The 14194-nt window shown below is 46.4% G+C and overlaps 1 protein-coding gene across 5 annotated transcripts in view; it reads left to right on the top strand.

Moving 5' to 3' along the window:
• nalcn (sodium leak channel, non-selective) overlaps window positions 1-14194 on the top strand; it is a 63766-nt gene that overhangs the window by 34833 nt on the left and 14739 nt on the right. For all 5 annotated transcript variants that reach the window (XM_040200622.2, XM_040200620.2, XM_078090797.1 and 2 more), the window contains 3 exons: window positions 1096-1287; window positions 2502-2639; window positions 3507-3581. In XM_040200622.2, the coding sequence (XP_040056556.1) occupies window positions 1096-1287; window positions 2502-2639; window positions 3507-3581 (405 nt within the window). The remainder of the gene's footprint in view (window positions 1-1095; window positions 1288-2501; window positions 2640-3506; window positions 3582-14194) is intronic.

Here is a 14194-nt window from a genome sequence, read left to right as displayed (position 1 = left end):
TGCAACAACAGTCTGCAGTTAATCGCGTTTCCTCCTCACGCAGCTGGCCCCGAGCCGGAACACCTCGTACAATTAATTAGTTTGGATTAGGCGTAATTGTTTATTGCTCATCTCATGTCTGCATGAGTAGTCAAGATTTTTTTGTCTTTCTTTTGAAACAGTCATTTATTTTTTTCGGTATTCGGCAATGTCACACACACACACACACACACACACACATCACTAAAGTCATAACGCAATGACTACGACACTGGAACCCGACACACACACACCTCTTGGCTTCTTCTCGTCCCCGCCGTGGTTTCCACTGAGACGAGACGCCGTGTCCTGCCCTTATCCGGGCTCTCACGATAAAACACACTGGCTGGTATTTTTTCAAAAGGGGTCAGTTCTCTTTTTGCCCTCCGGCTGGCCGTCTCATTCCTGGCGGAGAATACATTATTGCGACCGCAAGTTTAAAGTTCAAATTTTGCTCTTGAGGATTTTAAGTGTTTCTTACTGTGTATTTCTCATGCGTTCGACAAAAAAAAACTGAAGCATGTTTACAACCTCATCTCCTCGGTGACCTCTCATGGTTTTCTCTCGGGCCCCCGGAGCTCGCAACTGTTGTAAAATGAACAGTGTTCATCAGGGTCTGTCAGGACCGCGAGGTATAGTGTTCTCCCGTTCCCATCTGTCATCATGCCGCCAGTGTTCTTACTGTATTAGTTTACTGCAGGATCTCGCAGGACCAGACCGCCCTCCGTCTCTTTCATTTGGCTGCGTGTCGAGGGAATGGGAGATAGTCCTTCATTTGGCTTCCAGCGGGGTCGAAATCTGTGGCCGGGGTTATCTGTGCTGAGCTCGATCAATAGCCACTCTTCTGGATCCCCGATCAAGGCCAGACCAGTGTGCATTAGCTTTTGGCACTGAAATCATTGCCACTGTAACTTTACCACTGGGTCAACATTAATGCAATCGCTTAGTTTTATTCAATCAAATGTGTAAGCGTGTTTCACTTCCTTCAGAATACCACCTCTTTCTTCCTCTTGATTATCAAACTACTGTCCCAAAGAACAGAAACGGTGCAATGTGTGACTGCTTTTCCCCCCTCAGGTGCTGCGTGTCGTGCGTTTGATCAAGATCTCCCCGGCTCTGGAGGACTTTGTGTACAAGATATTCGGCCCCGGTAAAAAACTCGGCAGCCTGGTGGTGTTCACCGCCAGCCTCCTCATCGTCATGTCGGCCATCAGCCTGCAGATGTTCTGCTTCGTAGAGGAGCTGGACCGCTTCACCACGTTCCCCAGGGTAAGGAGCACCAGCTCAACCACTCAGCTTATTTCTTGGATGCCTTCTCATATGTGTTCTTTTAGGTAAACGGTGCATAAATGCATCACCACTTGTCATAGCTACGCACAGATGGGTGATTCATCGAACACACTGGTTTTAATTAACCAATCAGAACAACTGTCGCTTGTAAAGCCAAAAACAGCCTTTCAGCCATGAGACAGTTCCCAGCATGAAAAGAGAACGTCCATGTGTGTGACACGGAACATGCATACTTCAGTCAAGTCACTTGTTTGTTTTTGCTAAAACAACAATCTCTACACTTAAGTAGATGTGGTGAGTATAATTAACTAGCTTCCTGTGAAATTGGAAAGTTATTGTGAAAAGGCCGAGTGCCTATCCGTACATGTAACAAGTCAAACATAACATATAACTGGCTCCCTTTTTTTTTCTTACCGCTTTATTATTCATCTAATCGCTCATTTCGGTCGCTCGGTCATTGCTTATCTCCAAGAAACCTACAAGCATGAACATGTTTGGTAAAAAGGAGATCTTTTCTGGGAATGCTGGAATGTTAAAATTAAACATGCAGACGGGTAGAATTTCATATTCACCAAGTAGAGACCTCATAAAGTCATGCGAGCAGCTCCGCAGGGACCCTCAGACAAGCAGCTGTTGATGATGGGCTGCGCGCTGGCGTGGACAGATGTGGCACATCCTTTGATTTCTAAGTGCTCACGAGCCGCTTTCTCCTTCGTTAGCCTCATATTTCTTCCCCCCCCACATCTCCAACATTTCACCGATCCCAGGAACAGCGGGACGTAAACAGATGCCACTTGTGTGCTCGCTCTCATTTCCTCCCTTCTTCTCCGTCACCGGCCGTGCCTCATGTGCACACAGACGCGCGCCGCGTCATGCTTAATGATGTTTGGCTGTCTTCCCCCTACAGGCAGCAACCTGTTGCTGGGTTTATCTTCAGCAGCGGTGACGTGGGCGATGTGGGAGCAGCTTGGAGCGGCTGGGGGTGGTGGTGGTGGGTGGGGGGGCTGGCTGGTTATCTAGAGGTGAGAGGCTAAGGAGGAGGCAGAGGGGCCAGGGATCAGGGAGATTGGCCCTCCTGTGATAAGAAGCATGTTTCAAATGTCAGATCCTTCTGCCTCCGTCGTCCTCTCCCACCCTTCATCACTCGTCCTCTCCGGCCTGGTGCCTCTCTCACTGTGCTTTCCTCCATCTAGGCTTTCATGTCCATGTTCCAGATCCTAACCCAGGAGGGCTGGGTTGATGTCATGGACCAGACTCTGGTGGCTGTCGGTCACATGTGGGCTCCCGTAGTGGCCATTTACTTCATCCTCTACCATCTGTTCGCTACGCTGGTGAGGAACTCACTGTGCCGTCCAAGTGTACAAGTCACTGCCGTGTTCTATGCAAACTCACTCTGGTCACATCATTTCAGTCAGTAAAAGCAGTGCTGGTAAAAATAAGTGGCCCAAAGGATACACAAATGGTTTTCTTGATGCATCCAATCAGCTTCCTCCGTCGGCGTGCTCCCATTGATACATCTAATCACAGCTAATCAGACGTGCAGGCGTGAGAAGGGCCGACATTTCGGTTTGGCCTCTAATATGGGGGGGCGTTCAGACAACACAGACGTTGTGAGGATGACTCACGCTTCAGCCAGACGGACAGGATGTCCTCCACAGGCGAACAGGCAACAAATGCAATTACTACGCACACTTTGTACTTTTGAAGAAGAAACTCTCATATCAATAATCCGATTGGAGATAATGACATTTACATATTGCGATGTGTTCACACACCGAGCAGAAGTCGAGTCAAAGTTTACCAGAACCCAATTTAAGACAAAGTATGCCTCAACAGGCTGCTCATATAAATATAGCTATTCGTGTGAGGCATAACGGTTTAATAGTGGCAGGGAATCAAATCCAATCCATTGAAGAGGTAAAAAAACAACCGATAACTTTTTTTAAAGGTGCTCAATTTGATATTCAGAGCACTGATATAACAGCAAACAAGTATTAGCTATGTGAAGATTTAGTAGAGTAATGTCTTGACTATGAGGTCGCCCACCCTCTGCTTCCTGTGTTCTGTCAGCGGCTGCTCGCACTGTTAGCGCTGTTAGCTGCAGGCCGCTAACGCTGTTGAGGGGGTATAGAGTCTTTTTGCAATGTGTTCACACGCAGCATTGTGTTCTAATGCACTTTTCTTTTGTTGCACTTTAGATTTTGCTCAGTCTTTTTGTGGCTGTCATCTTGGACAATCTGGAGTTGGATGAAGACTTAAAGAAACTCAAACAGGTAAGAAAATAATTATTCTACAGGCAGATAAAAAAGCTCATGTTCCGATCCATTAGGGGAATTATGTAGTCAAGAATAGCAATTAATTAGTTAATTTATTTTCACATTCAGTAATAAAATTCCTAATAAGACGAATGGGGCGCTAAACAATTAATATGATGCGTCACACACACATATAACACACAATACTAATTGACCCCTGCTTGGCAGCTTGGTAAAAACAACTGGCTTTTTTGTCGAAGCACTTTTATTTGTTTGAGTTATTTGAGTTTTGGATAATTAACTGTAATAATACAGCAAGACTTGTGCACATATACACACACACACACACACACACACACACACACACAGAGCCTGTGTGGTTGTCTTTGTTCAAGGGGTGAACCAGTCACCAAATGATGTGTCGATCGATGTTCACGGGGGAATGTTGATGCTGATGGGGGAAGACCGTGGGCAGACCCTGTTGGTAGCCATACCATACTTTATGAATTAATCCGCTGGAGAAGCTCACTGAAATTAACACACACACACCCACATAATCGGTGTGCACGGCGAGCTGGCTGGCAGGCAGGTCTCAGCTTGCGTGTGCAGGTTATTTCCCTCCCACAGCTGAGTGATTAAGCGCAGCGACTGTAAAATTGCCTTTTTTACAGGTGCTGCAATCACGGATAGCGAGGCTGCGTATAAATAGACGGTAGGTTGTGATCACGCAGCCACAGGAGAGGGCTTCTGCAAACATTTGGCATAGGGCACGATGACATGGCCAACGCTTCTATAAACACTACGCACGTGGGCTTTAGAGGAAGGACAATAAAGTATTCTCTCCTATGTTTTACATATATTTTAATAATTTTTTCCCTCACACTTGGTCAAACACACAGACTGTTTCGTTCAAAAGAATTGCTAATAATGTAAAGACTGAAGCTGAATAAACCATTTCAATCATGTAAATGGGATTTTGTCCTGGTACCATTAGAAAGGAGATAAGGGGAGAAGTGTGTGTGTGTGTGTGTGTATGTGTGCGTTTTTACTGCAAAGCGTGGGCACAGAGAACATGGTATGACGTTACATTTGCGAACTAATCAGCGCGTCGCCAGCACACTGAGCGCTGAATTCGTAGCTGTGTGGAGAGAAAGTGTTCTTCTGAAGTGGTGACAGGTTATGTCCCCGCCCGACGTCCTGCCCCACGTGTGTCAGTCAAACGCGTCGGCTCACCTTACACACCGCTGCGTTTGGCTTCATCTCGTCAAATGACAGGAGCAGCAGCAGGCGTGTGATCGCAGGTGTGTCTCTAATGGGTGTGCGAGTCGTGGGCCGTGCAGGTCGCATTCGAATGGGCGTGCTGCCGAGCTTTGCACTGAACAATGAACAGTGCAACTGGAAATGCCATAATTGTTTGTAAGTCACTGCCAACGTTTTTCATACATTCTGATCACCATGAGCGTATAATGTGTGGCAATACGAGCGTCCTATGACACTCCAGGAAGAATAATCTCCAGCAACGCCACTTGGGATAGGCCCAAGACCATTCTTATTAAGGCACGCAGAGCCGTTCACCAAATCAGGGGTCAGAGACCATAAGATAATTATAAAAATATAGTTTTATTTGTTTAATACTCTTTTTAAAATGGCAATATGTTCTGCGATAGGGAGTTTGAGAACTATAAAGAAAACAAACAAACAATTCAAATCAATAAACCAGCATGCATAATAAAGATGTAAACAAATTCAAATCAAACAATTCAAATCAATAAACCAGCATGCATAATAAAGATGTAAACAAATTCAACTCAAACAAAAACAAGGAAAAAAAACATGTAATATGTCCAACAGTTCACCCAATAGAGAGCCACATTTGTACTGTTCTTCCGAAAGGTTTTTAGCCGGTATCAAGAACAGTCTCAGTGAGGGGGGGGAGAGAGCGCGCCGGGGAAGATCGGCCCATTAATTGGTCGCGGCACCAGGATAGCACCACAACAGCATGTCCAAGGCTGCAGCCGGGTCCAGCTATGCTGTGAAACACCGCATTAGAACAAGACCGTAATTAATGTACAGCAAACAGGCAGACACAGCGACTTACCAAATTACAGGTCAAGCTGCCCACAGACCCCGGCGGCAGCACCCACCTCGCGCACACTCACAGACAGCGGCCCACACTATAACAATTAAGACCATTTAGATTTTTATAATAACGCCCAAATGTGTTGAAAAAAAGGGAGGCGTGCATCGTACCGAGACACCGAACACCAGCAGTCCAGGCATTCATCCACCCACGTGGGGACATCCATGACCCAGACAGGGTCACTATATGGAAGGATGCACATTAGTGCCGCATACACGGCGACACAGGAGACTAAAAAGGCACAAAAGATGGAAAAATTTCCCTTACCACACCACAGCAGAATGTTGACCTAGGGCAGCGGCCAAAACATAAAGCGCGCCTCCCGGACCGTCTCCACAGACACCCAGCAGGAGAAGACCACAGGACGAGTCCACACACACCAGAGGCTTAAGTAATATCCCTGCCTCTCCCAATCAATCACAATTAGCCCCAGGTGTGCTGGTCCACACCCCTGTGTGCAGGAAAGAGGGAGGGGAAAACCCTCATCCGGTCACAAATGTATTTCTTCATTTAGCACATAGAAAACAGTCCCCTGTACAGTTGTTACACTAAAGGTTGAACTGGTTAGAGTTTCATGGTCAAAGGTCATTGCGACCTTACAAAATACGATTTTGTCCATGAGTCAATAATTCATGTGCTAATTATGATCATTTCATACAAATGAAGTGATGACATTTTGGTCAGATATGGCTGAAATCTGCAACATGACTGGCATGAAACCGCGAGGGTTTAGTTCTCCTAACTAGTTCATCTCATTGTTCAGTCATCTTTTCCGACCAATAGATGACCGACCCATCTTGCAAATTCTTTTCACTTGAGCTGTTTAAAACAGTCCCGTGGTTAAGTTACTGAAGCGTCAGTAGATTAGGATTAAAAGGCAAATACGTGTTAGTGAGTCATAACCATATAAAAAGAAAAGACGTAGAACCAACGTTCCCATTGAACGGAACACAGCAGGATACTCATAGAACGTGTTGGGTGATTCACAGCTCACTGACAGGAGTCACAACAATAAAGAGCAAGTGTTTGGTAACGTTACACAGCAACAAGAGGGGGTAAAATGTAAGAACTTAATGCTTTATGTGCAGTCATTCAATAGCAAGGTAAAGTTTTGGGTCAAATTGTAGGTTGAGGTCTAGTTTTTAAGATTAGGTTGCTGGTGGTTATTATTGTTGTGAAATGTAAGTCAATGTTCCCACAAGTCATGGAAACACAACACAACACAAAGCGACAGCACTACTGTTTCTGCCCATTTCTGCTGATTTACTAATGACATCATCAGTGAGTAACTTAAAGCGTCCGTCGGCGTGTGTATGCTGACTGCAGCCCCTTCCTGCCCATTCGTCTTCATGTTGTTGTAGCGTCAAGACAAGCACATGGGATTGTGGGTAGTTGCACTGTGATCAAGCAGATTGTGAGCTTTAATGTTGTGCGATGTGAGCTGCTGGCAAGTGAAACATGGTAATCGCAGCCCCGAGAACAGAAATTGAAGTTTTTTAGTTCCAACACACACACGGGTGCATGTCTATAGACACTTGCGTGCACATACACACGGCGAGTGATCATTAATAATGAGGGAATAGAGTGTAAGCTGTGCTGCAGCTAATGAAAAACGGGTCTATTCTACCCCACTGATGAGCCATGAGCACAGAGGAAGTAGAAATGTCTTAATGGCACATATGCACACACACACGTATGTGTGCGCCGGTGCATGCTCCACTCATCAGTGTTGATTAGGATAATGCGTTTATTGCGTGAAATTAGGTTTGCTGGAATTTTTAATCAAGTGAAGTCTGGGACAGAGAGAGAGGTGGACAGCAGAGGAAAGCAGAAGTGAAGGGAGGAAATTAACACACACACACACACACACACAGACACACATTTGCCAGTGTTTCTGTTCATAGCTGATGTGAGGCTTAAGTATGAATTAATATAAAAAAGAAATTGTTCTAATACATGTGCCTTGTGCAGCAGTAACTGGTGGATTTTTCTTAGGAAACCACCGTTTGCAGAACAGGCACAGGTGGTGATGAGATGAAGAGAATGCTGTAAAAGCACAATTCATGTAATCTCCTGTTTTAAATCTTGTGTTAAATCTACAAAATGTAACTTTGTAGGATTTTTGCTAAATGTATAATTATATTAAGAAACCTTCTAAAGGCAGAGGAGAAATGTAGTGTCTTGGTTCCCCTCGTTTTCATTAACTTGCCGTGTGACACCAGCTGGCTTTGACCATACGACTGCAGACGGCCCTCGGCACACCTCTGACATGTCAAAGTGTCAATCATTGGACAGCTCAGGGGGATTTAAAAAACAAAGGAAATATAGTCTGTGTTTTGACCGCTCCATCTTTAACGACGGTGTCACAGGTCTGTGGGCCTGGTGACGGGTGGACGGGTGGCCCACCTCCACCCAGCCAGGGCGAGGTACAGTGAGGGGAACATTTTTATCCTGCGCCGCTGGAGATCAACCAAGTAGAAATAAAAAAAGGTGATGATGATGATTATAATGTGTGTTTTTTGCTCCTCAATTTTAGAGGGAGGTGTGAGGGGACATTCAAAAGCAGGCTTGGGGCTGATTATCTGGGAAGAGTCCTGTACCACTGCCCCTAACACACCTGGCCAGTGGAAGCTTTTTGCAATCTGTTGCCTTGTTTTTTAACGCCGGATGGCAACAACTCTGCATGTTTACTCCAGCGCTGACTTTGCTGTGTGCATGCAGCAGGTAAGGCTCCTCCTTCTGGGTTGTCCCAAGCTGGCCCCTCAAACTGGGCAGCGAGGAGGTTCCTTTACCCCCCCCGCCACCTGTGCCCTCTAACTGTTAGGAGATGGGGTTGGACGAGTGACACCTGGGCCCACCAGTGCCTCTGCCATCCACTTTGACTGGTATCATGTGGGCTGGCAGTGTTTCCTGCACCCGGCAGTGACAGTGACAGTCGTTCACCAGCTGGCCGTTGGCATTGGTTAATCTTCTCCTGGACAATCCCAGGGCACGTGGCCACGTAGGGGCTCAAATAGGCCACTTTGTCAGTCTGTCATTTTAGGAATAAAAGGAGTTGGGTTTGGCTGCATGGTCCCTTCACTCGGAGCTGGAAGGATCTTCAGGGAGGCTCTTTTGGACCTTAACCTGCACGAAGAAGGGCGATCAATTCCCAGATTCATTTACAAAAACAGAAAACCCAAATCTGGCTCAGTCACAAGCTCTCAAATGAACTTAGACACGGCGCAAACACCTGATGCCGGGTGGCGAGCCGTCTTACCAGCCTCGACTCCTCCCACTCCACATGTTCACCCCAGATCCAGGTGTGCCTCCCACCACACATGATGCAAATCCCCTCCTGGGGGAGTGGATGGAGCCCACAGGAATGTAGACGACTTTCACTTACAGTGATCTAATCTTGAACCTAAGGCATTTAGAATAATTTGAATTGTTTATTGTAATCAAAGCAATAGGTTTGATTCCGCGTACACATTTTCTTGTTTTGAAATTTAAAAATGCTGTTTGAATAGCGGAAAATTATAATGATCTGCGACATAACCCTAACCCGAACCGTGAGTTCTATCATCTGTTGCGCCGCTGCGGCAAAAATATCATCGTCGGGATCGGGAAGGAAAGAGGAACCGATCACACTCGCGCAATTTCCAAGATGTTCTTTATGAGAGGATGTACATTGTTTCCTGTCCACGCCCCTGAGTCCTTTAGTCACGGCGTCGGCCCCCTTCACACTCTGTTTGTGTGTGTGCTAGGAGGGCCTTTGTGATTGCAGAGCCAAGAGGGAATTTCCTCTGCGCACTCTCAAGGATGATGGTTGTCCTAAAAATGTTGTCCCCCGATCATCCGGCCGCAGGAGATTCAGTTAAAAGCTTCAGAAAGGATTAGACTGCTGTGCCTCATCGTCTGCAGCGTCTAACCCTACTGCCATCTAGTGCATGAAACACTTGAATTCAAATGGGTTGTTTCTCGATGATTTCACGGCTGGAGGACACAAACGGGCCCATTTGCGCTGCTAGTGGTCCAGGTGGGCATGAATGATGATGGATGACTTCTTTCACTCTCTCTCTCAGTATTATTGGCTAAAGCGACGCTGCTGCAGAGGAGTGCTCCTACCAGACCAGAATCCTAGGGGAGGGGGGGGGGGGGGGTCCCACAGGCCTCAGACAGAGGGTGTGAAGTGGAACAGAGGAAAGGCGGTGGTCATTTGAGTCGCTCACTCCGCCTCCCTCCATATTTGTGAGGTGACCGGTGTGCGAGGCATCGACCGTGAGGGTGAGGGCGATAGGTGGGGAGGGGGGGGGGGAGAGTTGCAGGTGAGGGAAGATGGATGTTTGCTTTGGGGATGGATGAGGTTCAGGATGAGGGAGCGCACGGTGTCGCCGTGGCAACGCAACACATTAAAGGGCCTCACAACAGATTTTTTCCATCATCGATCCGTACGCGAGCATTACGTGCGCTGTGTGCTCCGAGTTTTAAGAAGACAATCCACATTAACTACATCTTTTGTCAACTAGAAAGTAGGGTGCGTGAGTTTTTATTTCCCCTCAGAGATTTTATTTTTTTGAGTTAAGCCAGACGCCTGTCCTCCCATTTAGGTGATTTAATGGACCGAGGACTTATTTGGGGATTTAGTGGAGGAGAAGAAAGGCGGAGGGAGCAGAGAACAGAGTGTAGCCCCTTGGAGAATCCCAATACAATGTGTGCTTATCTTTTTGAATGTCACCTTCAGTTTCTTTTCTTTTTCTTCTGTATTGAAAGACCCTCCAGGCACTTACATACACATACATTTGTAAAACTAGCACAAGCACACACAAAATCAGTCATGGCCCAGAGTATAAAATGATTTATTCATTTATTGTTTTCTGGCGTGTTTTTAAATGGCTGCAATCACACGTTCACTTTCCTGGGTTAGTTTCTTTGAACGTTGCATTCCTACAGACAGAAGTGCAATATTTTATGTAATATACTGCTATTAAGCCCTATTTTAGCTTTTCCCCTTTTAGAGTGATGAAAAAGAATGATTGAGTTCATAAATATGGATGACGCACAAAGGCCTGAGAAGACTGTTTCCATGTGAACCATTGAGGTTGAACTAGAGAACAAATAGCTCTTTGCCAAAATGATCCCTACCTATTTAGTAGCAGCAGTTTCTTCTTCATATGTGCATGAGTGGAAATCGTATACAAGGTGTAGTGTAGGCATCAATGGTATCCACAGCTGTTTGTGATATTAGCGGTTTAAAGGCTGCCACGGCACGGCTCATTACCCAGCTAATGGGAGGAGAGGGTGACCCCGCTAACTCACTCCGAGCCCTCCCGCCCCCCCCGGGGTATTACGGCTGGACTGGCACACGGCCGGCGGGACCAAACTAAGGCCGTGAGGGAATGTGGAGTGCACAAAGGTTATTGCACGTATGACAGGGACTGTGTTTATCCACAAGATTTCAACGTAGATTCCGGATCGCGTCAGCCGAGAAAGAACAAAGACCCGTGCCGATTAGTTTCCCGCCGCAGGTAAGGCCGCCTTGCGTAGACCAACAGGGCGTTCGACGACAGCACATGCACAGCTACCGTCTGGTGTTATTCCTCAAAGGCTCTGATGTCTGAACGGTGAAAGCAGACGACTGCACACTCATCCGCCCACAGGCACTCGGGCGGGTGTGTGGGCGCAGCGGCTCGTCACCTCCTCCATCCTTCCATTGGCCAGCCTCCGACGATACCCCCCCCTGTGTGTTTGCGTGTCTCTGAGGCGCTCGCACATGACCGATCGGAGGAGCTACGCGGCGGGAGGCCCGAGTCTTCGCTTGCCTCAGTCACTCATTAACTAGTGCTTGTGCTGAAATGAGCAGAATGCGTCAGAGAGATGAAAGATGATTGATTTTGTCAAGGAGTTTGTCTGCAGAGGATCAGGAGTTAACATAACGAGGGAGAACGTGAGCTTCCTTGTATGTTACTTATTACATGAAGGTATCCATCAAAAACGAACACGAAGAAGAAGCTCCGTTGTTTTCACTACACTCGGAATTTAGATTCTCCAACTGCTTGTCTGAGGCCGTTTGGATGCTGACTGTTCCCCCCCCCCCCCCCCCCCTTTCGTCGGTGGCTATGACTGAATGTGGTCTAATGCTAACGGTCAGCGTTAGCTTTTCTGTCTCCCCCAGCGTCGGTTGGGGAAAGCCGCTGAAACCCCTCACGCAAAGCTCCCCGGCTCAGCCGAGCCTGAAATTGGCTTGAATGGAAGCGGTAAGCGGCGGCGCGGCACATTAGTCTCGGCTCCATTGTTACACCTCCGTACACTGGATCTCGTTGGTGGCAAGTGAAGCAGTGGTTTGGATTCACCAGCCTTCGACACACACACACACACACTTGGAGATATCTTTTTGGGACACATCAACCCATTCCCACAGAGTTGAAATGACATACTTACAAAGTTGCTTAATCATGTAGCCGGTACATCGCACACTATCGGCATTCAATGGATCCTTGTTTATGTTACATGTGCACTCCCCATGTGGGTTCATCACCACAAGCTGTTGGCTACAAATTATGGTCCATTGTTGCAACAAAAATATTTATTGATAGACACTTTCATTGTACTGTACAGACTGGTACAGAAACCAGGGGTACCCAAACCTTTTTTGCCTCACCGACCGTTTTCTTGTTAGAATTTTCTTTGCGAACCGTCTTGAAGGTGCTGCAGATAAACACGACAAACCCAGTAGCAGACAGACCGGCCCACTCAGGTGGTCGCCACGCACGAGAACGCTTGGGTGAAGCTTGGGAATTGTGTCAAGAGGGACAAGCAGATGTAATTGGGAGAGAATCCGGCCATTTGTCAAAATAAAACATTTTTCAGAAAAACAAAGTCAAGTGAAAAGAAGACGTTTTCCTTTCTGCGGCCAGAAAGATCAAAAAGATTCTGCGGTTGGGGACCCCACCTCTAAGCTCTACTGGTCACGCCCAGGTCAAAGTTCATGGAGCCGCCACCATATAGAACCCTGAACACAGTCAATAGTCTCACTAGTCTCTCTTTCAAAACATTTGCATTTGTAATAGCTTTTAGAAATGATTGTACATTTCTTACTCCTTCTACTCCTCCTCGCTCATCTCCTCTGACCTTTTTTCATTTTAGCAGCCTGAGAGGGTTTCATTATTGTTTGTAAAGCACTTTGTAAAGTTGTTATAAAATGTACTATAGTGTAATTACCATATTGTCATGTGTGCACTTTTAGAGAGGAAAGCAATTCCTCTTCCATGATGCAGCAACACATAAGCTGAAGCCAATAATAAAGAATAGATTTTTCTGGTATGCGCTCTGTTCCTGAGCTCTTGCGTGTCCACGTGTGCCTCATTGATCCTGTTTTCTGAGCAGACCAAAGGTCCCAGGTACGTAGTTAGCAGTTAGCTATGGAAACCTGCTAGTGCGCCTACTGAGCTGTTGTGTAAAATCCTTTACACACTAAATAGATAAATGTATTTACAAAATCTTTCACCCCACAGATTACACAGCGACAATTGCGAACTAAACTTGTTTGGTTATGTAACGGCCAAACTATTCTAAAGTATAGGATCTAATAGCTAAGGCCCCCTTAGTAGGAAAAAGTAAAAAATTAAATGATCCATGGCACAATGGGTTCCGATGTGTTTCCCCGGGATAAATTGAAATTAAATTCAGTGCATCTTTCGCATATTTATTACCTCCGTCGGTGGGAGAAATGTAATTCCACGAATAAGAATGCATCATTCAGTACACAAGATCTCTGATTAGGAGTCAAGTTCTTTCATTTGGAACGCTCAGACTGTTCCTCTCTTGGTCCCTCTCGTGTGAGACAATAAAGAGCAATAACGGGAGATCAGTGCAGGATTACAATTCACACACTTCTCTGGCTCTGTTGTATAAAAGAAAAACATGTGGCTGCAGAGGTGCAGATGAACACAGAGAGGCTAAAGCGAACTAAATTACTTCTGCACTTTGTATGTGTTTGTGCGTGTGTGTGTGTGTGTCTGCTAGATATTTGGCGACTAAATGTACGGGTACGTTTCAGACATTTGATGTCTTTGATGTAATGTAATGCAGAGATGTCTGCTGCAACGTTTCACCCCAGAGAACCTATAGGAGGAGGCTCACTATTATCATTTTCATTCCTGCTTTAATTTAGTCTCAATCTTATTTCCCCAATTCATGTCCTCCGGTCAACTTTCTGTCTTTTAACTTAGTCTCACGCCCTGCCTCTGTCAATGCGATGTCCATCTCTGGGACTCAATGTAGACAGAAAGCCTGACTAAGCCAAATGCTGCTGGAATAATCCCGCCTTCCCCCGTGTGCCACTCAATTCAGTCTGCTGGGAAAAGAGACAAAGGCGTAGAACGGCAGGTATCCATTCCCTCCTCCCGCGTTAGGCCGTTGCAGCTGTGGACACGGGTACCGGGACCCGTCTCACTGGGACCGTGACGGACGGCGTTCGCTGCTCTGAAAGATGCAGTCGTCTTAATTTGCA

Source organism: Gasterosteus aculeatus, chromosome 16, assembly GCF_964276395.1.
Source record: "Gasterosteus aculeatus chromosome 16, fGasAcu3.hap1.1, whole genome shotgun sequence".
NCBI classification, from domain to species: Eukaryota; Metazoa; Chordata; class Actinopteri; order Perciformes; family Gasterosteidae; genus Gasterosteus; species Gasterosteus aculeatus.
The sequence above is the reverse complement of the archived record's forward strand: the minus strand, read 5'-3'. Positions and strand labels throughout refer to the sequence as shown.